Source organism: Uranotaenia lowii, chromosome 3 (assembly GCF_029784155.1).
Source record: "Uranotaenia lowii strain MFRU-FL chromosome 3, ASM2978415v1, whole genome shotgun sequence".
NCBI classification, from domain to species: domain Eukaryota; kingdom Metazoa; phylum Arthropoda; class Insecta; order Diptera; family Culicidae; genus Uranotaenia; species Uranotaenia lowii.
The window spans coordinates 131,041,721-131,067,163 of NC_073693.1; the positions used below are offsets into that span (position 1 = coordinate 131,041,721).

The window sequence follows — 25,443 nt, forward strand, 5'->3', positions numbered from 1 at the left end:
TGAAGCCAGTTTGTAAAGAGTTGTAATAAAGCGCGGATCGTTTTCGTCGTCAGTAGCGTTATTTTTAGTTACAAATCTGTGTTATTGTATAGTGTAATTGTTGTGAAAGAAGAACCATCAGTCACGACAACCAGGTCTTTGAGCACAATGCTACATCTTTGTAGACTGGATCTAGACCGATTTTGGAAGAGACGTATTGTCTTTTTCTTTTCGGCAACCTTGTTTGGTGATTGATACGTTTGTGGTGTTCTTTTGAGTTGAGCGAACGAGTGAAATGCCTTAGGAGGATTTTGCTTCAGAGCCATGTCATCAACTGTTTTTTGACAGTAAGTCGAGTTGAAGCGTCAGTTTTTCGAGAACAGTACCGGGGAAATCATTTTTTGGGCCAGAATTACCGTTGTTCATTGAAATTCAACTGTCATCAACTGTTTTTTGACAGTAAGTCGAGTTGAAGCGTCAGTTTTTCGAGAACAGTACCGGGAAAATAATTTTTCGGGCCAGAATTACCGTTGTTCATTGAAATGTCATCAATGTAACAACGAATGCTGTACGCTTGTTAAGCTCGGTTCGACATGGGGTGCAGATAAAAATTACCTTACCCTGTGTGAACAGTTCTCTGATGAGTCGAATGTTGAATTACCCACAGCACTGCTGACTGATGGGAAAATAGTTGCCACATCATCCACATCCAATAGGTTCAAGATCGTTTATCATCAGTTGGCACTCTCCACACAGCTTCTTCTCTTTCATGTTGGACATTATGTCGATGAGAAATAACTTTCACATGCACTTTGCTCAAAAGGTTTTCACAATCAACGCTAAAAAAAATTTACGTGCGAAAAGAAAGTTCCTCGTCTGTTCAGAAAATTATCTGTGCCACGTTGATAGTGGGACCAGATCAAAACAAACCACAACAACAATAACAATGCGGATCGGAATTTAAAACGGTGAATTTTGCTGCGTAGAGTACTTGTCGCATAATACTCGCATAATTTTTTGCTTAGTCGGCTTTGTTGTATGGTCCGATTTTGATACATGATCAGATCTTGTAACATGGTTAATGCATGGTCAGATTATGGTAATTATGTTGCATGGTTCGAATATGTCGCTTAGTCACATTATGTTGTATTGTCGGATCTTGTCACATGGACGGATTTTCTTGCATAGTTGGAACATTTTACATGCTCAGATTATGTTGCATGGTCAGATTTTGTTGCATGGTTGCATGATTGGATTTTGTCACTTGGACACTTTATGTCACATGCTGAAATTAACAAATATAGTCCATCAGTTGATCAACGGCAATGGAGTTGTAATGTCATACAACTTGTATGATACAAGCAATTCATACATTGACAAAAGAAAATTGGCGAAATTCTTCGTTTATGTCGACAGACAGAATGATTTCCCCAGAACGCTGATCAACAGAATGATCAACGAAAATCATATCATCCAACAACGAAAATTCAGACAACAACAACAACCATCAGCCTCAACCAACTCGAATCCCGACCTCTCAGCACCTAACAACCCGTCCATCAGCAACTTGCAATCCAAGTCCATCAGTCAACATCATAACTGCAGCCAACCCGAATTTCAACCGCTCAACATCAACCAGCCCATCCACTAACAGCACACTATAAACATCACAGCCGCATCAGCAGGAAAATCCACCCTCCAGCATCTCATATCCACACAAGCCAGAATGTCATCGCAGCCAAATCCACACAGCACAGTCGAGATCAGCAATAACAATCATCCATCCAGATCAGCTACAATCACCGCCTGAAAACTCCATCCATCCAACTGATCATGAGGTTGTGTATCGATCAGTACCTTACGTGCCGATGCTCACTGAACGACTGATACGATGCTACCGACTACCCGACCGTACGAATTGCCAGCAGGAGGAATATGACAGTGGGCGATTTGTTTAGCAAGGTCAAAGATAGTAAATGTATCGGAGAAAAATCCAACGTCATTTACAAGATCCCCTGCGAAGAACCTTGCCCCAGTGTCTACATCGGTTTAACGAGAAACACACTAGAGCAACGAATATCGGGACATTGGAGTAACATCAAAATGCTAAATCAAAAACGAGGAGAAGGAGCTACCAAAATAAAAAAAAATAGAAACAACATCTAACGACGACTTAGGTAACACAAAAAATAGAGAGAAAGATAACACAACTCTAATAGAACATATCATAGCTACAGGCCACACATTCAATCTCGATAAGACATGCATACTAGATTCCAGTTTTAACAAACACACTCTAAATTTTTTGGAAATGTGCCATATATTTAATACGCCACACACTGTGAACCACAGAACCGATGTAAAAAACTTGAACACAATATTCGCTTCAATCTTGGACATTTTACACAAGTCAAACTACAAGAAAACCAACCACAAAAAAGATAGAAAGAACACAGTTGAAACAACAGTTATACAAAACTCTACCGCCTAAATTCACCCAACTTTTTATATAAATAACCGTGAAACAAGTGACGGACCGATTCAAACAGTACGCTTTTTCCAAAAGCAATAACAACGACAATTTTTGTAAGTAGAGTGAAAAGTAAGCAAACATCACACACAAATTTTATAATTACACATAAATAATTGTAGAACCCCTGAAGATGATGTCATACGACATCGAAACGTCGGTTTAAAAATAAATTTCGTTTGTCAAACATAATTGGACTGATTTGCCGGAAATGAATGTACCTTCTTCGTTTATTTTTGCGGTCGTAAGTAAATTACAACCTTCTCAACTTCTGTTCAAAAATTTGATCAGAATATCAGATTCAAAGGGTTGCAATCTACGAAATTAGCATATATATTCAATTTTGGAAGGCTTATGTTGTTGAAGGCTTTTCTGACCGGAATAAAGTGTTCACTCATTGGCTCTCAAAAATGGCAAAGATCCAATTTTTATGCCTTCAATCCCGCAATCGTCAATTTGTGAAGAAATGAATGTTACAATTACTGAACTTCTTCTTGTTTGCTAATGGAATAGACCCTTTAGGTATACCATCAAACGATGGCCCCTAAATGTAAACCATCAAATACTTTGTTTACGTGTTAAATAATTGGTACACAGCCTGTTCTATATTAGAATCAGAATGTTCAATAATTGTAATAAAAACATTTTTTTATACAAGGGCTTTAGTGATAGTTTCAAAACATATTTCTGGGAAGAAATCATATCTTTTCAAAGATAAAGCACAGACTTAAGCGACACCATCAAAATTTTATCATAAAAGCTTGTGGTTATTTTTATAGGCTTCACACAGGCGCCCGCACAATAGCCCGTCGGACGTCGCGTCGCCTTGACATTTCATTTTGGGGATACCGTTTTCCTTTTGAACCACCGCAATGGTGCGTCGCGTCAGTGACAGCATTGTACTAAAACGCTAAACTTGTTCTGAACAGCAGCGTTCTCCAGCGTCGACGTTTTTGTTTGGAAATAAATCAAAATTCCAGCGCGTCAGCAGAGTTTTGGATATTCCTTTTTCATGCTTTCACAAAAGTTTGACACAAATATACACAAAAATAAAATTATCGTCATTTTTATGTGTTTTGTGATGTTAGGCACCCCGTGTTTTGTTTCAAACATTCTGGAAAGCCTTGTCAGTGGACGCTGTATTGTGCTGCAAAAAATTCCCAGTGCGTAGCGTCAGCGTTTTAGTACTCAACGCTAGCGTTGATAGCTGACGCGACGCGACGTCCGTTGTGCTATTGTGCGGGCGCCTTAATTCTAAAAATGTCCGGAGTAGGATTGTTCGTTCTCCTGGAAAAGATCGATTCCAAAGATCGATTCAGCTGAATGGTTCCAAGATCGATCCACCTAAAAAATCGAAGCAAAAGGATCGATCTCTTCAAGATCGATCTTTTAAATTTGTGTAGGGAGTACTGCATGAGGGCTGTTTTATGCTGAAGTAAATAGTGAAAAACGACAGGAAAGCTCATACATTTTAATGTCAATTGTATTAGCAATAAAAAAAAATGTTTTCAAATTCAACACTTTTAGTATTACTTTTTATGACTTTTTTTTGAGTGTTTATGGCATATCAAAAACAGAATAAATATATGCATAGGAATAGGAATAGGAATAAGTCTAAATATTGTAACTTGACTGATTTAAATAATTCAACCATTTTAAGTTAGTTCACTAGGTGGAATGCTAATTTTGAAAAGGCTACGGATTTTACCATCATTTCAGCAACAGATCATGGCACAAAGGTAACGTGTTCATCTATCATCTGGAAGGCTCAAGTTCAATTCTTCAAGCATCCAATTTTTCATGAATAGTTGTCATTAAGATTAGAGGCAAGGTTAAAATATTAATTTGAGGAATGTAATAATTCAAATGTTTATATAAAATGAACGCTTTAACTTTCTAGAAACACTTATATTGTGATCTCATTTAAATGCTGAAAAAAATCTGAGTTTGTCACAAATAAAAATCTGTAATTCTTTGATTTGACATCAAAATTCTGTTCCGATTTTCTTTGGCGCTGTTGTCATGATTTTTTAGAAAAGTCAAATCAAATACTCACAAATTCACAAATTAAAATAACAAATGCAATAAAATTTCATCATTAAAAATATGAGGTAAATAGTGATATCACATTTCATCATTTCAAAAGTATGTACAATATGCAGAAATTCTGTGAACTCTGGGAAAATTTTCAATATTCTGTGGTCTGTGACACAGATTCTGTGACGGAAATTCGCAAAAAACTTTGTGAAATTACATATTATTCTGTGATTTCCACTATGCTATGAGAATTGAAAGTTTCGATAAGAAGTTAAATCTTGAGCTGAGTAAAATGCTCTAGCATTCTGATGCTTGATTCGAGGCTTAGTAAACTTTCAAGTAACCGTTCTGTGGAATTTTCGATTATTTGAGCGTTCGACAAAAGTTCTGGTTTTCCTCAAGAGTATGGAGGTAAAAATATCCACCTATTAAGTCGGTCGATTTTATTGGCATGGAAGCACCAATAATGAAAAGCAGTCTTTAGGATGGTGCAGGAATCAAAATTCTACATTAAATTGAAACTCAAAATCTCCTAAATATATAGAAAAAAAAACTTCAAAAGATCGAAAGATCGGATCGAAAATAAACCGATTTAATCGATTTTTCCAAAGCTAAAGAATCGATCCAAAAAATCGAAAATTTGAGTTCAAAAGATCGATCTCGCAAAGATCGATCCAAGATCGAACAATCCTAGTCCGGAGTGTGTAGGGTCAAGTGGGGTAATTATGAACACGGGGTAATTCCGAACAAGTGCCATACGCGCTGCTGTGGGGGATGAATTAAAACAAAAAGTTCCAAAAGTGGTAGTTTAACATCCGATTGATAGCTGTAAGGTGTTTCCGTTCTGTTTTCAAATCATAGTGATATCATTTCAGATGTTTTAAAAAACCATTACCTCGTGAAACGGAAATCGTTTTGGACAATGTTTAATGTTTTGAATATCTGATCATAGGAAATCCAGCTAGAATGTTGTTATCACATGTTTTACATCCAGTTTATGATGCTCTGTCTGGATTTTGAAGAAATTTTGAAAAAAAATATTCGCACTGATTCACAGATGAGTGTTCATATTTACCCCATAGTTTGCGTCCTATGGGGTAATTATGAACACATCTTCTTATGCATTTCCTGACATTTCTAATGCTTTTTAATGGTCAAATGATTTATTCATCAACTTAGGGGGCCATTCACTAATTACCCAAGCATTTCCAGACCCCATTCCCCCTCCTCCCCTTGTAAGAAATTTCTTTAGAAACTACTCAACCCTCCACCCTCTTCTATAGGATCTTAACACATGAACGACCGTGAAGAAATCTTAGCCGGGAAACACCAACATTCGGCAGAACCCACTGGACCAAATTCAATAAGGCCAGAACAAATTTTAAATCCTTCTTTTGTCACTGGAAGTTGGAACATCGCGAGGAAGGGGACAAAACAAAATAATGCGAAAAACAAATAAATTTGAATAAATTGCACGGAAGCTTGTATTCAACAAAATTTCTACTATATCATAGCACAAAATCTTAACATCAAGTAATTTTTTATCGAATAATTCAATCGTTCAATCAAACCGAGAAAACAAAATATGAAATAACTCCCATCTTCTTAAATTTGTTTTTTGGACTTGTAATCTTTCAGATATTGGAATTATTTTTCGAAATTCTCTTAAATTACTTCAAACTTTATTTCTTTGCCCCCTTTGTGTTTTTGGAAATTTCGAAGGGAGGGGGGGGGGGGGTGGTTGACATAAGAAGAAATTGATATTTGTTCCAGCCTAAATTTCATAATTAAATTAGGTCTGCAATGTGTTAAGTTTTGAATTTTTGAGGAATTGATTTTTTTTTTCAAAATTGAGATTCTGATTTTGAAAAAAAGCTATGCCAGTTCTTTTCAGTCTTTGAAAAAACTTTTGAACCCATTTTAATTAAAATGAAAATATAATTTCAAAAGTGGAAAAAAGTGAATAAAACAGAAATTTCGAAAAAGCTCAACCCGTAACCCAATTTAAACAAGTCTTAATTTTGTTTAAACAAACTGCAACAAAAACTTGCTTTTCGTTGATAGAAAAAAAAAGCAGTCAAAAGTCCGGTTATACCAAAACCGAAAACCTGTATCCCATGAATAGTTTTCTAATACCGAATACAGATTTTACGTGCTTCCAAAACCATCAATTTTTGGTAATTGATAAATTACAAGGTTATAAACCAGACTTGAAGAAATGTTTAATTTTACTAAAAATTAAATTCACTGTTTGTTTACAAAAGGTTTGCTGATCGAGCTTTTATTCATAACTGTGTGAAATTTAACATTATTATGAACCTTAAGTCTCTGTAGTTAACAGTAAAATATATGAAAAACTTTGATAAGTTTAATTGGTGAATAAGTCCACAAAGCAAAGATCAATAAACCTGTATTTTCGGACAACGTGCTGATATTCAGAACATTAGAATTACAGCAAATATTATTTGTTTATGTGTTACATCCCGATATCAAGGATCCAAAATCTATTTTTCTGCAGTCTAATTTTTTACTAAGATACTTTTTTCAAATCATTTGTTCGAATTTTTTTTTTTAAATTTGGTGCAAAATGGACATCTTTTAGTTGAAGATTTTCTCTTTCAGTTTGTTGAGGAAAGCTTCGATAGTACTTCAATTTTTTTTAAAGAATATAGCTATTTATGTGAAATTTCATATAAGTGATGAAAAAATTTATAAGTGTAAATATTTTTCAAACTGTCGATCAAATAGAACTGACAAGAATAGTTAAAAATAACTGTTCACTGATCCAAGAAGATTTTAATGAGTGTTTTTTGAAACAACCCTTTTAAAAATTTTTCGAATTTCCTGTAAATGTATAGGTTTCAATTTCATGATGACTCGCACGTACGTTAAAAGCCTAGCCCACGACATTTTGGTGAAGACTTGATGTTTGCTGCGCAGGTCATTTTAAACGGATGTAAAAACTATCGAGTAGCCTAACTCGTCTGAAATTTCACACGTATGGAGAGGTCCTATCAAATAAAATGTTCTGTAAAAACATAAAGAATTGGAAAAAAGAAACCAACCAAAACGTAAAAAATGCAACAAAGAAAATAAACTCTCGAAACACAAGTAAGAAAATATCAATAAAAAAGAACACTAAATAGCTATTTTTCTATTGTTTTACATCTTAATTTTGATTACATTTGTTTATTTTGCAAGTTTTATACATGAATTGGATTGAGTTTTTATAAAACAACCCATTTTCTTGTTACTGCTAATAATTTTCATTATTTGGTGTTGGATTGAGATTTTCTGACACTATATAAATCATATTGGACAAGTCTCGGGGTAAACATGAACGGGTTTTGGGGTAATTGTGAACATAATTTTTTAAGTAAAAAATCACCATCCACTGCTTACTATGGGTAAATGTAACGTATAACTACTGTTACTTTTCAAAAATTTTATACCAAGTCCGTAATCCGTGTTCATAATTACCCCCTAGACAGGGGGGTAAATATGAACAGACGGGGTAATTATGAACAGCCGTCTCAAGGACGTGAGTTGTGACCAACAAAAAAAAGTTGCTCCACAGAATGATGAAGAGCGCGTAAACTTTCATTGTTGGCAGCTTTTCAGAATTTATGTTAAGAAAAAAACATATGATGGCTGTAAGTGTGCCAAATGAAGATATTTTGTTCATAATTACCCCACCTAGCCCTACTGAGACAGGCGTGAGTCAGGTAAAAGCTCTGAGCAGCTCACGTGTATTTGGGTGTAGAGATCAAAGCTCAAGTCGTCCCGATAACCTCATATCGTCATGAAAGAGGTTAACTTGAATTATGGTCAGTGCTTGAATTGTCAGATTGAGAGGTCAAAAGTGAGTGTATGCTGTAGGTGGTTTTGTTGACGTACTAACACTGTTTGGAAAAACATTTTTCAATCAATTCGGCAGAACAATTCAATTAATTAACTTGTCTATAGCATGTTTTTTTAATAAATTGAATGCAAATATGCTGAATTATGTCATTGTACTTCGTATGGAAACTTTAAAAAATTGAGCGATTTTATCACAAGCTTTCTATCGTCAGATGCTTTATGCTTTGTCTAAACGTCTGTAAAAAATCATAAAGTTCCACTACTGCCCTATCAAAAGTCTTACTTTGTGCTGCTCAAAGCAACTATAAAATATGCCAAGTGTCATACGTGCAAAACTTTCACCAATATCTCGCCTCACAATGATAATGAATTCCCCCTAGATTGTGTGCAGTATGTTATGAACTGAACCGAGACTGTCAGTCAAGTAGAAAAGTGTTTCGAATTTGGATAACAGACATTTTTCAGGATTCAATTCGCAGTCAGCAGCAAAAAAGTTACGATAGAACCCCACCAAGCCTATATGGATAGACCATCGAGAGGCACAGAGCAGTGATAAAACTTTTCTACTCATGGAGTGAAGTAAAAAAGAAACGGAAAAAGTAATTGAATTTTATCCTTGCCATGTTCCGCAAGATAATGTATTCATAAATCTCAACCAAGCATCCAAAGTTGGGGTTGGTTAGGAGTTTCGTAGGAGTGACAGCACGTATGTGTTACAATCACGTACATGTACAAAGTCGTATAGTATACCAAACCCAGTCTTCTGTACGCAGTCCTCCTCAGGAGCCGACTTGTGTCTCTTGTGCTGTGTTTTACAAAGAACGACACGATGTATGAGTATAATAGAGACACAAATTTCACTCGTTTACGTCTACAAATTCATGCCAACACAAGTGAAGGCCCCAAACCCCAAGCCTCATTCATCCTTGACGCCCCCGCAAAATAAAAAAATCACTAGCTTTTACCATTTTATATCACATTTTTTTCCTTTTTCTTTCCCGACTCTTGTTGCAGGCTCGATTCGGAGCAAAACGTACGAATCTGTGATAACGCACTGTCGCGTGATGTGTTCCCGAACGAGTATCACTGTTTGGGCGACAACGAGAATCGGCCGATCAAGTGGTTGGCGCTCGAGACGCTGGAGAAGAAGTTCTACACGGCCTCGAGTGATATCTGGAGCCTGGGGGTGCTGCTGTGGGAACTGTCCACCCTGGGGGCGATGCCATTTGAGGTGAGTTAATATGATCCTTCTACGTTGGTGAGATATTTGGAAACAGTTTATAAAGATTGTACCGAAGTATCTTAGTCTCTTAAGTTTGTGGTCTAGTTTGGAGGACAGATATTTAAAAGATAAAATAAATATTTTATTTTTAGCACTTCTCTTGCTCTTGTTTGTAAAACAATTCATAAGAAACACCTCGCTAAATCTGCCAAGCAGTAATCAATCGTTGAAATAGGAGGGAGCCTTAGGGAAATAGTTTTCATACACTTCTCTTTGTAATGAAAATCCCCTTTTCGAATTTGGCAACACGCATGAACGCTTTGTTTTGGCAAAATCAAATGCCATTTTCCTTAAATTTTGTGTTTATCTTTTTACCAAAAATTGCTACGTATCTAAAATTATGAGTACATTCCCCAAGTAACACGAATCAAACTAACTAGCATTTGCATGTTTTTTTTATGGTTTTATTATGGCATTTTTGTGCAGCTCGTTTTATGACGGTTTAATTGTGGTCATACAAAACGTTATTTTCCTTAATCGACCATATGTTTTCAGATAGTTTTCAAAACGCTTATAAAGCTTTCATTTAACATACTGTTTTAGTTGTTTTGAGAGAGTTATGAATGCTCTGTTTAAACTATAATAAAACACAAACTTAGAAGTTTGCTTCGAGCTTTCTTTTGCATGTTTTATAATTGCACTAAGTGCCTGATTATTAAACTGTCATAAAACTTAGTGACAGTTTGATCAAAATGTCAAAACAAGACACGCTCAGATTAGATAGCACATATTTGAGTTGGAATTCTCATTTTCACATATTTTTGATAAGTTATGTGTGTTGGTTTTGAGTTAAATTTAAAAAAAAAATCTTTGAAAACTTCATATTACCGGAAGTGGAATGAATATCTCTACAATTCACTCAATACTCAGTGAAAAGGCCCAAAGGGTAGTAAAAAAATTGTTGCTTGTCGTCATCATTAATTCAAGATGGCGTTTTCCGCTTTTACTTTCAAAGCTGTAAATAACTGTAAATATCTTGAAACCTTTACAATATGGTTATTAGGTGAAAGTAATTACCGAGAAGAAGTCGATTTGCGCTGTCCGTCACCATCTTAAATTCCAAGATGGCGGCTACCAATCAACTTGAAAATAGTGTAAATGACCTAAAATTGCTTAAAACCTTTCAATATGGGCATTAGTTGAAAGAAATAACCGGTAGAAGTCAAAATTCGCTATCTGGTGCCATTTCGAAATCCAATATGGCGGCTTTCTCTTAACTTCAAATGCTGTAAATGACAAATAAAAATCGCATTAAACCGCAAATATATGGGTATTGGGTGCAAGGGCTAAACAAGAAGTCGAATTTTCCTTTCCGATGCCATCTTGAAATTCAATATGGCAGCTGCCGCTTAATTTGGAAATGCTGTTAATCGCTGGAAATCAAATGAAACCCCCACAATTTGAGTATTGAGAAAAATAGCTATACTAGTAGAAGTCGAATTTCGCTATCCGACGCCATAGTGAAATCCAAGATGACGATTTCTGCTGAACTTTCAATTGCTGTAAATGGCTAAAAATTGCATAAAATCCCACAATATGGGTATTCGATAAAGGCTAAACTGAAAGAAGTCAAATTCCGCTATGAGACGCAATCTTGAAATCCAAGATGGCGGCTTCCACTGAACTTAGAATAGAAGTCAAACGTCAATATCAAACGTCATCTTGAAATCCAAGATGGCGGCTTCTGCTGAACATTGAAACTAACTTTTATCACTGAAAACCCAATGAAATTCCCTCAATATGAGTATTGGGTGGAAGAAATAACTAGAAAAAGTCAAATTTCGATATCTTTAGCCATCGTTAATCTAAGATTTTGGCTTTCGCTTTTCTTTTCAAAGCTATAAATTACTGAAAATCTAATGAAATATCCACAATACGGGGTATAAGGTAGGCTAGCCAGATACTTTCGAAAAAAAGCTGGACATTTCACTAAACACAGCCGAACAAAGCGGGACATTTAAGAAACTCTTAAAAAAGCTTAATTGTGCAGGGAAACTTATACGAACATCATCAGCAAGAGATGTTCATAGAAAGTACACTGAGGTTTCTTCAACGCGGTTGATTTTGCTAAAAAAAATTTCGCATAACTTCTATTTACACGGTTTTTTGCCATATGCACCGCTATTTTCCACGGTTCTCGCGAATAAGCACGCTATTTGAAAGAGAAAAATTCAAGTCATACATGGAAACGGTGTATTTAATACCGCGCAAAACAGCTTTGTATAATTTGTATAAAAATAAGTTGGTTTGGTAATTTGCTTAAAAATTTTAAAACTCTATAAATCTTCCATCTTTCTACACTTTGGACAAATGAGTCAAAAAAGGTGATTTAAAATGGATGGCACTTAAATTAAGATTAATGTGTATAACTCTAAAATCTATAATTCAAGCAATTTAAACAATATTTTCTTCAGACATTGGTTGAACGTGCTTCAAGAACACTTGACTGAATCATAATATTTCTGTAATGCTAAGAGCTTTAGAGTTATTCAGTATGGCTAGAAGCGACCATGAGGCAAAAAAGTAGGGCAAAATAGTTACCTGTTAATAAAATTAGTGCAAAATAAGTGACCACATCACGTCAAAAATTATGTCAATAGAGACTTCAAAAATAACTACCAGAGGATTGAATAACCAATTTGTAAGTTCTGTTTAAACAATAACATTTTTTTATATGGATTCATAGGCTCGTAGACTGACTTAATTTGAGTCATTGTTGATTTTTCAGGTCCTGAGGTTTTAATTATTAATGGTTTTAGTTCAAAACTTATCCATATTTTTGGCAAATTTTAAAGTTACGTTTTCATGAGAAAAACTCATCATTTAGGTTATTACGGGTTTTTTTAAATATCTGATAATGAGCAGATTGTTCTTTCTATTCTGAAACCGAGCTGTCTAATCTTATACTTAACTCAGTATCTCTTAGTGACAAAAACTAAAACAAACCTGAGGACCTGAGAAATTCACGAAAAACATTCTTGAAAATTTCCGAAAAATGAAAAATTCAAAACCTGTATTCAAACCCTCTTTGTGTGTGGTAAAACTTCCAAGCTCGAATGAAATTACGAAGAAAAAAATGTATGAGGCCCTAAGAGTCAAAAGATGAAAGTGTAAACATGGTCGATTTTAAGTTTATAATCTCAAACGGTTCTTTATATTTTAAATTTATGTTTGGTGAGTTTTTCAAATTTTTAAGAATTTTATTTAGGTATTGTTACGTTCAACAGTAAAACATAAATTTTCGAAAAATATGTAGGTATATGGAAAATGACCAAACATAACAATTTAAAGCGTGTTTTCTCGACATATGCTGCTATGCATTTATATCCCTTTGGCTTCAAGTGCCTCATATGAGACTTTAGAGAAAACCTTTTGAAACAATTGACTATTGGAAAAAATCAGAATTTTGTATCTTAGGGGGCATCCATAAATTACGTAACGCTCCTAGGGGGGGAGGGAGTAAGCTCGAGCGTTACGAACTGTGACATAGAGGAGGGGGGGAGGTATGCTCATCGTTACGTAACGATTTTTTCCTTAAAAATATTAGTTCAATTGCAGCTTTTAAGATGCCATGTAATTTTTGCAGAATAATTAGCAAACTAAAATCAGCTTAAAAATTGATGCTTCAACTAGATTGAAAAAGGTTTATAACCTTTCCTATTTAAAGATTTTGAGATAGACTCCATAAAATATGCATTGGATATCCGTGAAACAATCGTGGAACGCCCAATATTAGGTGCATTTGCCCCTAAGAACTCAATCAAATCTTTAAGCGGAAATTTTACCATTTTTTCTGAATTGATTTAAAAAAAATGCAATTTTGGTTATTCCCACGAATATTACTAAGTGGAGTATATTTTGCATAACAAGTTATGCTCCTGGAACAAAGCAAGGTAGATCATCAGTTATCAAGCACAGAGTAACTAGTAATAAGACAAATAATTTTTTTTTATCAGAGTGTTATCATCAATAAGTACTAGAAGATATTTGGATAGATATTTATTCCTTTTTTAAGAACGTTAAAAAAATTTATGTTAAAATCTTTTTTCAACTTCGAAAATCAGTATTTATAAACATGAGAAGATAGGGGGGGGGGGGGTAAATGCCAGCGTTACGTAATTTCCATAGGGGGGTACATCGAAGCGTTACGATTTCTGACATACGGGGGGGGAGGAGGTCAAAAAAGGGCATTTTTGCGTTACGTAATTTATGGATGCCGCCTTAAGCAAATCGATGTTCCAATTTATTCTCTTGAACATTAATTTCCACATTTTAATGTGTAAGCTCGTAATCTTTCATTTCAACTAACCTTTATTTTTGTTTTTTTTTTTTTTTTATTAACGAACTTTTAAACCCTGAGTGTTCATTCGGGTCTTAACTTTCGTTTACTTTATTTTAGTTATCCCACTTTAAGATAATTTAAAAAACTGAAGCAAATTGTAATAGAGCTTCATTGAATAAGACAAAAAATAAACGTTGATAAAACGCGTTTTTATGAAGGAATCATCGAATCAACGGATAATCAAGTCCAAAGTCCAACCTGTAGAATAAAATTTAAAAAAAAGTCCAACCTGTAGAATACAAATAAAAAAAAAGAAAGTTCCGATAATTGAAGTACCTACATAATTTGGATGAAATTTTTTGAAAACAGTAACTTTTTTTTTTTTTTAAATTTTATTTCTGACTTTTTAAACACTTTGTGTTCACTCGAGTCACAAAAAAAAACTAATTACAGCAAAAAAACTTACAACTTATAAACTTTTCACAAATTATATAATAGAAATGTACATTATTAGGAATTGCTCTTTACATTTCCTGAATCAGTTACTACAAAATTTCTTGAAATTATAAAATTCAAACAGTTTCATTATTCGCACATTTCATTTGCATTTTTTCGTCGTCACTGTCGCTTCTCTTCCTTGGGTCCGGCGTCCTATGGTCTCGGTCTGGCTCAATTCCGAAGTCGACTGGACCGATGAAATTTTGCTTTTCGGCTTTATTTTTTTCCTGGATTCATTTTCTGAAGTCGAACTAGGACTGGAAATAGTTCGTTTAAGATTAACTTTATCCACTTCCATTTCGTCATCATTGTCTTCTTCGTCATCGTCGTCTTCATCTTCTTCGTTCTCATCGCCATCGTCGTCGTCATCGCCGCCGTCGTCATCGTCATCATCATCGTCATCGTCATCGTCATTGTCGTCTTCTTCGCCGCTCATTTTTTCTGCAGACGTTGTCGTTTTTGTGGCAGCCGTTGTGTGCACGGCTTCGTTGAGGCTTGGTAGCAATTGTCGTGTTGATCGTGTTTTAAGCTTGCTCGGCAACGTTGTCGAGTTATTTGCAATATTTCCAATCCTCGGTGTGGCCTCAACCAATGCCTTCTTAAGTACTTGGCTGAACGATGTACTTGGTTCCGATGACTTTTGGTGAACGCTATTCAAACCAACCACGTTGATGCTTGCCAGCTTGGGACAGTTGACTTTAAGGTGGCCTTCAATTTTGCAGAAGAAGCACCGACTTTTAACACCATCATAAAATAATCTCACTTTGAAATTTGAGATGAAAATATTCGCTGGAAGTTCCTTGGCGAATTCCAAGTGAACGCAACGAATACCGTTAAACACAGGGAAACCAGAATTTGTCGCAAACTTCTCTCTAACGTGCTGCTTAATTGTGCCATACTGTCCCAAAACAACTGCAATTTCCTCGTCATCGACTTCGGGAGGCAAATTGAAAATTCGCACATAACGATAAACACTACTCGCAATGTCCAATTTTACCATAATCCTGGTTCCATCTTCATATAAAAAGGGGTACTCGGCGTCCATTTTATCAATAAAGCTATTAAACACTGTTTCGTCCATAAACTTTAGGTAAAAACATCGTTCATTTTCGTCCTTGTACAAAGAATGCACAATAGACGCTTGTATTTCCAACGTGTTCTGAACAAAAACAAAAACGTTAACATGTGCCGGAGGCCTCGCACACGCACCAAACGCAATTTTAATCGTATTCTTTCGCTTTCTTTCCATATCGGTAGGCCGGAATCTATTCCACTTTAACGAATTGAAAAAAAAAAACGAATGCACTAACCAAGAGTTCAATTTAGAAGCGTGTGATCGCACCAACATCCGAGCGTAAACTGAGAGTAACCAAATTTCAAAAGAAGTAACTTGTCAGTGACCAGCTTTAAAAAAGTGACAAATTTACCAAAAAGTTACCAACTTCTAGCTATGGTTTAATATAAACTTTCAAAAATGCTGCTCATTTTGATAAAAAGACGTATGTGAAAGATTGTCTGTTCATCACAAAATTCAAATTAAAATTTAAGTTTGATTTTTTCCAGTGTTAGTCAGTTAATTTTGTAAAAGTTCTCCAAGAAAAAAAGCGGGACATTTTCAGGAAAAAGCGGGACAGCGGGACATGTCGCGCTTTTGCGGGACGGATGGCAACGCTGGTATAAGGTAAAAGGTGCCAAAAACAAACAGAGTCTGGTTCTTCTAAAGCATGGATCACGCAAAATCTTGACGCATTAAAAAGGGTCTATCTCGGAGCTATGTAAACAAAATAAAAATGTTTTGTAATCAAAATGTAGGGTTTTTATTGCACTTCAAAGGAAAAATAAGAAAAAAAATATTCCGATGTTATTTTGATGAAATTTTGAACTTTTCGTCGAGAACTACTCATCACAGTTTGGACACCCTATTCACTGACTTCAGCGGCCATTTTGTTCCACAATCTCTTCATCTCTGTTGCATCCCGAGTCGTCCTACCATTCTTCTTTATAGTATAATAAACAATGCGTCCAGATTTTGGATGATCCATGCTTTATTGGACTTCTAGTGATGTTATAGAATGCGCTTTAGCTTTTTATGAAGATTAATGCTATAGCCCAAACGAAATTTTGCTGACCATAGTAAAGTTGAAAAAGTAAAGTAGCTTTTACCAGGGCATCTTTGTTTCTCTGTGGTTCCTACAAAACTCACGTAGAATCGATATGATGCAACAAAATTTAAATTTACTTGAAAAATACCGTAGAAATAATTTCTAAATTATTTTGGGTACTCAGATTTGGTGATCCAATTAACTTTTAAATCGTGTTTCAGCTCTTTACACCAACAATAGATTTGCTAATTTGATCTGTGTTACCGCAAGAATATTTAAACATTGAACAAATAAACAGGAAGAGCTTTGTTCGTAATGTTACAAACAAACAATTAGGTCAAGATATTTGAAAGAAAATAACCTACATATGTAAGAAGCTTTCTGAATGGGATTGTGCTAATCTTTTAGCATAGGGCACCAATCTACGATTGAATGCATCAAATTGATTTCAGTTGTTGTTGTTTTTGTTGTCTGTACGACAACCCTACCACAATGAGAAATTCACACAATCGGAAAACTGAATTAAATCAGTTCCGGCCCCTCTTTAACCTAAATTTTCCAGCTCAGCGAGCAGCCCGTAAACGGAAATAGAGTGAATGAAAATCACCGGCTGAATCCTTTCGCGATAAGCACCGGAACAGCTCCCCGAAAAAAAAGAGATACAATTGGAAAAACCTCGACCCGTAACCGTAAGAAACCGAAACCTGAAAACTCATTCGTTGATTAGGTTCTGTTGTGAAGGTTTTTTTCGTTTTTTTTCCACTATTCGCTTGGTTTGTTCTGTTCTTGCTGCTTACTTTTTTTGGCACCCACACAGGCCTTGGGAAAAATTCGGGCTAACAAGTTCAACGGATGGAATTATTTTGGCGAGAGGCACACAACCGGAACTGAGTTTTTCCACGTTTCCACAAATCCATTTTCAACCGCAACCGTAAAAAAACAACGGCTCCATATTTGGGACGACTTTGAAAGCAATTAATTAGCAACAGCCACCCTTTCGTTTTGACCGAGTTTTTTTTTTTTTTTTTTTTATTCTTGAAGTCTAGTTTTATTTGCTCACGTTAATGCGTTCCTGAACTAACTTTCTTTATTTAGGTACATCTTATTGTTGAATATTTCTTACAAAGTTCAGAAAAGCTTTTGACTCACCTTTTAGCAAGGGGAGGCTCGAAGGTGTGGGTGGGTGTTGGCGTTAGCTGTTTGGAAAACAAATGTATGACTACTCCATTAAGGGCGCCACCGCTTCTGTTGCTGCTGCTGCTGCTTTGTCGCGCCGCTTAAGTTAATGGTCCGCATTATGTAGGTCACGTGTGGGAAACCGAAGATGTGATGATATGTCACCAAGACACCATGGGCGTATTAAGGCTATGATCATTTAGAATCCGGACAGTTACAAACGTGTCTATTTTAAAAACTATTCATTTGATCGAAAAACTTTCTATGGAGGAAATGAAGGTGTTAATATGACATTTAATCTAAAAATATAAAAAAAATATTTATCAATGATTTCAAGAAATACTCTAACTTTTTCATAAAATCACTTTTTTATGTTTGCACACTTTTTTCAGTCATGTATTGATTTATTTTTATTACCACAGAAGCAAAACCTTTGCTAAATCATGATATTTTACACAAACTCACCTGGAAAAATCAATTTGAATCTGGTTGGAACCTTTTCATGAGTAGGCATTTCGAAGAATTTGATTCTTAAATCCGGTTTTAACATAAATTTTGTTGTCCATCACAACATATCTGTCATATTGCGTAAAAACCGGATGCTCAGATTGCGATCTTTGGAACTGATAATTATTAGTTATTTACTTGGTGTCTACTAGTCAGGCAACACTTTTTGCCTGCCGGAAACGGATTTTTTGTATTATTTAAGGAGTCTGCATTCAGTTATCCCCAATAACCATAGATTTTTTACCATATTTAAGATCAAGGGTTGAACTCCGATGATTGGTTTGAGCTTCGTGTGGATTCTAGAGTGGCTCTTTATACTTCTTAACCATTTGTTTCAAAAAAAAAATCAGAAAAAACCAACAGTTCATGAGCTTTTAAGTCAACAATGAAGAATTTTCGATGCGCAAAAGGAGCAAATTTGTGCAAAATTATTTTTACCATGTCTTTTTGCAACGTAAATATCTCAAACACACGTAAATTTAAAATTCTATCAGAAAATAGGCAAGATAGCCCTTTCCATAACCAATACAACGCTACTAAAGTTTTGCATATCCGAGCTCTATTAACGTAGCTATCACCGAAATAAAGTGCCCGGATACTTAATGATCATAGCCTTATTCTGGACAGTTTTCAATGCTTTGACATTTTCTAGCTAAGATTTAACTGTCAATCCAAATTGGTCAAATGACCTAAAAAGGTTTTTCTGCAGAGGGTACAAACACTTGTTTTTGCTAAAATAGAAACTTTTTTATGTCGCTTTACATCGACATTTGTAATGAGTATGATTGTTTTTTATGCTTATTATAAGATGAAAACTTCAAACGAAGATTGCAACCCGATAAGAATTAAAATGAACAATTTATAATGGTTGAAGATTAACCAAAATTTTTAAGGCATTGAGGCTTAATCTGGGACTGTCTCGCTTAATACTGGGACTAAGCGAAGTCCGTTTGCCTAACTCTGGAGAACACAAGACACAAGATACTCTGGCAAACGAGGAGAACACGATACTCGGGAACGGGGATTTGGTGTCCCGTTAAGCCCACAGACCAATCATTAGATGGGAAAAGATAAAGGAAAGAATAATCGTAGCCAGATTCAGATCACGGGTTGGAAACCTTACAATGGTCTAGTGTTATGCGTCAACAATCAAATTTACCACATCTACACATCAGCCGAAAATGGAGAAGGAGCCTTCTTGATGTCCGCAACAAACGCAGCCTATGCATCTGACCATCACCATCACCATCACATCTAGGCGAGATACGATTGAAAGTTGAGCGTGTCCAGCGGCGAGAGGAGAAAGTCGGATGTCGATACGACGTCCACCGGTTGAAGAATCCAGAGGTAAAAAGGACATACGTTAAACAGATTGAATCTGCCTCGGATCTGCCGACAGACGGAACAGTCGAAGAACAGTGGTGCGGAATCAAGAATGCCTTTATCACGAAGAGCCATTGTACGCTCGGTAAAGTTTGTGGAAGAAAATGTGAATTGATGTCGGATGAAACTTGGAGGATGGTCGATGACCGGAGAAAGGCGAAAGTCGGAATTGAGCAGGCATGTACCGGGTCAGCCAAAGCAGCCGCCCGCTTACGATATGCGGAGCTGGAAAAGGCAGTTAAACGAACTTGTAGACGAGACAAGAGAGCCTGGACAAACTCGCCAGCAGAAGAGGGAGAAAGAGCCGCCGCCAATGAAGATATCCGATTACTTTATGACATTTCTCGCCGCCTCAGTGGTGCAAGGACAAATGCAAGAATGACGCTAAAAGACCGAGCAGGGCAGTTATTGACCGATCGAACAGATCAGCTCAAACGAGGAACTAAGCACTACGAACAACTCTTCCGAGTCATGAAAAGCGATGGCCAACAGAATCTGCAGCTCGAGGCGCCCACAGTAAGTCGCATTAATGGCGTCAACTCGGAAGCGCCCTCGCTGGCTGAAATAGAAGCGGCAATCGAGGACATGAAATCCAACAAAGCGCCTGGAATCGATTGCATTCCTGCTGAATTGCTCAAAGCGGACCCTGCCTTGTCAGCACAAATGTTGCACCGTCTTTTCGCTGACATTTGGGATACTGCAACATTCCCGGCCGACTGGATGCAGGGTATCCTCGTAAAGGTCCCGAAGAAAGGATACCTGACAGAGTGCGGTAACTGGCGTGGCATAACTTTGATCTGTAGAACCCTCAAAGTACTCTGCAAAGTTATCCTGAACAGGATCCAGGAGAAAATTGACGCTACACTCCGACGGCAACAAGCTGGATTCCGATCTAGACGATCATGTGTGAACCACATCACAACGCTACGAATAATACTGGAACAAATCAACGAATTCCAGGACTCTCTTTTGCTGGTGTTCGTTGATTTCGAAAAAAACATTCGACCAACTGAACCATGAAAACATCAGGGCTGCTCTCAGGCGACGAGGAGTCCCAGAAAAACTAATTCATCTCATCGAAGCACAGTACGAGACATTTTCGTGCAAGGTTTTGCACGACGGTGTCTTGTCAGATCTAATCCCGGTAACTTCTGGAGTGAGACAGGGATGTATCTTATCACCGCTACTTTTTCTCATCGCAATGGATGATATTCTGACTTGTTCGATCGATTGTGCACCGAACCGAGGATGTCCGAGGGTGATCCTTCAATAATGGAGCAACTGAACGACCTTGACCTGGCTGACGATATTGTTTTGCTCACCCAAACACAACCGGATATGCAGAGCAAACTCGAAGACCTCACCGAAAGTTCCAAGGCCGCAGGTCTCAAAATCAATGTCGGAAAGACCAAGTCGATGGAGATCAACACAGCAAATCCCTCCAGTTTCATGGTAGCTGGGCAACAAGTTGAGAAAGTGGAGTGCTTCCAATATCTTGGTAGCCAGATAACGCCTTATAGTGGTACCAGGAAAGACATCTAAAGCCGGATCAGAAAGGCCAGATTTGCATTTGCGAATCTCCGAAACATCTGGCGGTCACGCCAGATCTCTCTACGAACGAAAATCCGAATCTTCAACTTAAACGTCAAATCCGTATCGTTATACGGGTGCGAAACTTGGTACACATATGCGGTAACGACGCGAAAACTGCAAGTATTTGTAAACCGCTGTCTGCGGAATATCATCCGAGTTTAGTGGCTTGCCAACTGGATCTCAATTGAGAAACTACATCGCCAGTGTCATCAAAGGGCGCTAGAAATCGAGATTCGGGAACGTAAGTGTAGATGGATTGGGCACACGCTGCGAAAAGATGAGAACGAGATTTGCAGAAAAACGCATGAATGGAATCCACGCAGCAAACATAAAATCGCATTAAAATGATAACTGAAGTCATTAAAAACGTTACTGCGAATCGTAATTCCAACTAACGCAAGTTAAAGGTCGTAAAAATTGCGACTCGAAGTCGGATTAAAAGGTTTAAATCGGATATGATAAAAAGTCAGCCATGTTTGCTGATTTTGAAGACGATTTCGTTCCTTTTTTTACCCCGCGTGGGTCCAGTGTGAGAATAGCTTTGTTATATACTCTCTGCGACTAATGACCCAATGACAGAATCAGCCAATACTGTCGCTGGCAACGGTTCGCATGCGTTGAGAGAAAAAACTTGTACTCTCTTGCCTTTTTTAGGTATGTATAAATAAGGTGTCAAATATCGTCCAAATCGTAAAATCGTGTCGCTTTAGCCAAAAGGTGAAAATATGTATTTATATTGCCTGTTTATTGTATTTTATATGCTGTTTTTCGAGTTTCATACGATCATTCTATAATGTTTATGAGACGTATCACAAAGTTGTTGAGAAATATACCTTAAAAAATGTTTGCTGGGCAGAAGGACATCGAAGGAGAGACAGACGGTGAAGCCTAGCCGCTGAAATCCGAACTTTCGACGAGAATCTTGACTGGGACCTGTAAAATAATAGTTGTATTTGGCAACACTGAAGATAAATAAAATAAAATAAATGTCAATGGCAACGTTTGTTATTTTGGAAACACTAGGCAAAACAAACCAAACAAAGTCAGTCTGACGTGTCTGAGTTAATCTCTGAATTGAGTGCCTAGCCGACGGTCTTTGTGACGCTTGCTGAGGTTCGCGGAAGAAATGTGCTTATATTGTTAGCAAATGAGTTTGTTAAATACCAAACCCCTTTCAAATGTGTCGAATAGTGAACAGTATACGCGAACAATGTGAAATTTAGTTAAATTTTTGTATTTGTTAATTTAAAATTGATAAATTAATGTTCTTCATTTGAATGAATTCCTACATATGTGTGTGACAACTATCAGTGCATCTCATTAAGGAGGATCTCCCAACTAATAAATCAGATGAGGACTACATGCATACATCTATAAATTGTTACCTATTGTTTTAGCGCAAAACTTTCCACACCATATGAATGTTTTTTCATGGCTGTGTTCCCGCCTGAGCGGTGGTGTTTCGACTCAAACGAGTTGTATTGTTTAACGATTTTACAAGTGCTAGCTGTGCTTCACATATCATTTATTCATTGTGCTTTGCTGTTAACACAAATGTTAGGTCTAATCCTGCCCAAGTGCATATACTGATCATGGCCCAAGAAATTGGTAAGTCGTATCATGTGATTGATTTCAACTGTTGACGATACCATTGTTCTGTTTTAAATATAAAATACAACCTCGACATAGCTATGGAAGAACAACTTCTTTCTAGTCTCTCGAAAGATAGCTCTAAGAGAGCAGCTAATTCTCCTGTCACAAATGACGATAACCAAGTAAGCGCGTCCTCTCAGAAATCGACAGAGCATGCAAAAAATTGAGAGTTGAGTCATCGAACTTAGAATAAAACGGTTCCCAGTAAGCGCGTCCTGTCAGAAATCGACAGAGCATGCAAAAAATTGAGAGTTGAGTCACCGAACTTAGAATAAAACGGTTAACTTCGGTGACACTCCAAGAACACAAATATTTTCATTCGGTTTGTCCTGCCGAGATACCTAGAGGCAACAGATACGAATGCGTACATGCGAAATCAGTTTGAACCGTACACTCGTACGGTGTGGTCGCATTTTGTCCCCGTGTCCCGTGTGTACTTTCAATCGTAGCTGTCGACTTCTCAGGCAGGCGAACACGCGTCTCTAAGGGAAACATACAAACACGATTCGGATTGTGTTCGTGTGTTTCTCTGGAGCGCGTGTCTTAGCTTAATTCGTGGCACTCACCCAAGGCACGCGTATGGTGTGTTCCTCTCTAACGATGTGATGATGCAAAATCGCCAGAGAGATCGTTACGATCCCTCTGGCGATTTGAGTTACCTCTCTGCCGATTCATGTTTACTGGGAAGAAGCAACGAAAAGATTTGGACAATTTATAATCACCCTCAAGAGAAATGAAGGCTACATCGATGAAGGATACTTCGATAGCCTTTCAACTCAGTTAGTGAACGTTCAGCAGGCCATTCCGGAAAAGGACCCGCAACCAATATTTGATGGTTCTGGGTTTCTTTCTGGAAAAGCCTGGTTCCACGCAGCGGATAGTTATCTACAGCCTGAAATGGCTTAAATCAACAATTGCTACGCTACATGCCAATCGTAGGTTCGCTGATCTCGTTGTCTTGCCATTTTTGCCTGTTTCTCCACTTCGACGTGCTACTACCTCCGTTCCCAGCGTCCCTCGCTTGGAGCGTGATGGGGGGAATAGAAATTTTTCGCCTTATTATTGCAAAACAAAACAAAAAAATTAGACATTTGGGCAGATTGTAAGCATAAGATTGCTGCCTAATGGAAGGTACTGTGTCATCTTTTGTCTGGATGGAGATTCAGTTTCGCAACTTGAGGCCAGGAAATTTTCCGTTTATTATTTTATATCTCAAATTTCGATAAAAGTACTTGCTTAAAAAAGCTTAGTTTTATAACTTGCGAAATAAATGAAATTTCTGAAAAATAAATTGAAGTTAAAGTAGAAAGAAGTCTAAAGTGCTAAATTGAATTATTAAAATAAACATTTTTGGGATTATAACTGAAGTTGTTATTTTACTAGCGAAAATCAAATTGTTATTATATACAAGCAGAAAGTATACTAGAAAATACTTATGAGGCTCAATTACTATCGTTTTACAAATAAAAATTTATTTAAAAACAATAAGTCAATCCACTTTAAATTCACAATTTTCTCGATTGTTTGGATAATGTGCCGTTATGGAGCCAACTTTTTTTATATCTGGTAGAATAAGGACAAAGAGCGCAGATTGTCAAGGCTGCTGCTACAAAAAATTTATTTTTGATTCGGCCTCCGGATTGGCACAGGGAGCACAGATTTTTAAGGCTGCTGATACGAAAAAAATGTTGCTGATTTGGTCACCGGATAAAGACGGAATAGCTTTGGAAGCGCAGATTTTTAAGGCTGCTGCTGCTGATTGTATGTTTTAATTTTGGCTTTCCGGTGGATAAAGACGGAATGGCTTTAGAAGCGCAGATCTTTAGGAATGTTGCAGCTGATTGTTATGAAAAAGACGGAATGGCTTTGGACGCGCAGATTGAGACTGTTGCTGCTGTTTGTTTGTTTCGGTTTGGCTTCCCGTTGGGAAATCAACGGGATTGGTTAAATAAGCGCAGATTTTTAAGGCTGCTGCGCTGATTGTTTTTTTATGATTAGACCTTTGGTGGATAAATACGGAATGGCTTTGGAAGCGCAGAGCTTTAGAACTGTTGCGGTTGATTTTTTGTTATGATTTGGCCATCTGGTGGAAAAAGACGGAATTGGCAGAGGAAGTGCGGATTTTTAAGACTGCTGCTGTTTGTTCGTTTTGGTTTGGCTTCCCGGTGGAAAAAGACGGAACGGATTTGGAAGCGCAGATTTTCAGGCAGCTTTTGCTGATTGTTTACTTTTATTTGGCCTACCGGTGGAAAAAAAAGCCGGAATTAGCTAAGAAATTACTGATTTTGAAGGCTGCTGCTGCTGGTTGTTTGTTATGATTTGGCCTTTTGGTGGATAAAGACGGAATGGCTTTGGAAGCGCAGATTTTTAATACTATTGTGGCTAATTGTTTGTTATGATATGGCCATCTGGTTGAAAAAAACGAAATTGGCTAGGGAATAACAGATTTGCTGCTTTTGCTGATTGTTTATTTGATTTTGCCTTCTGGTGAAAAAAAAACAGGATTGGCTTAGGAAACGCATATTTTTAAGGCTGCTGCTTCTGATTTTTTTCATTTTGA

The 25,443-nt window shown here is 36.9% G+C and overlaps 1 protein-coding gene across 2 annotated transcripts in view; it reads left to right on the forward strand.

Annotated features, from left to right (window-relative positions):
- The window catches only part of LOC129758738 (tyrosine-protein kinase RYK), a 441,697-nt gene that overhangs the window by 335,510 nt on the left and 80,744 nt on the right, over positions 1-25,443 (forward strand). For both annotated transcript variants that reach the window (XR_008740054.1, XM_055756340.1), the window contains exon 12: positions 9,422-9,638. Coding sequence is in view for 1 of the 2 variants with exons in the window: in XM_055756340.1 (XP_055612315.1) it covers positions 9,422-9,638 (217 nt within the window). In the remaining variant the exon portion in view is untranslated. The remainder of the gene's footprint in view (positions 1-9,421; positions 9,639-25,443) is intronic.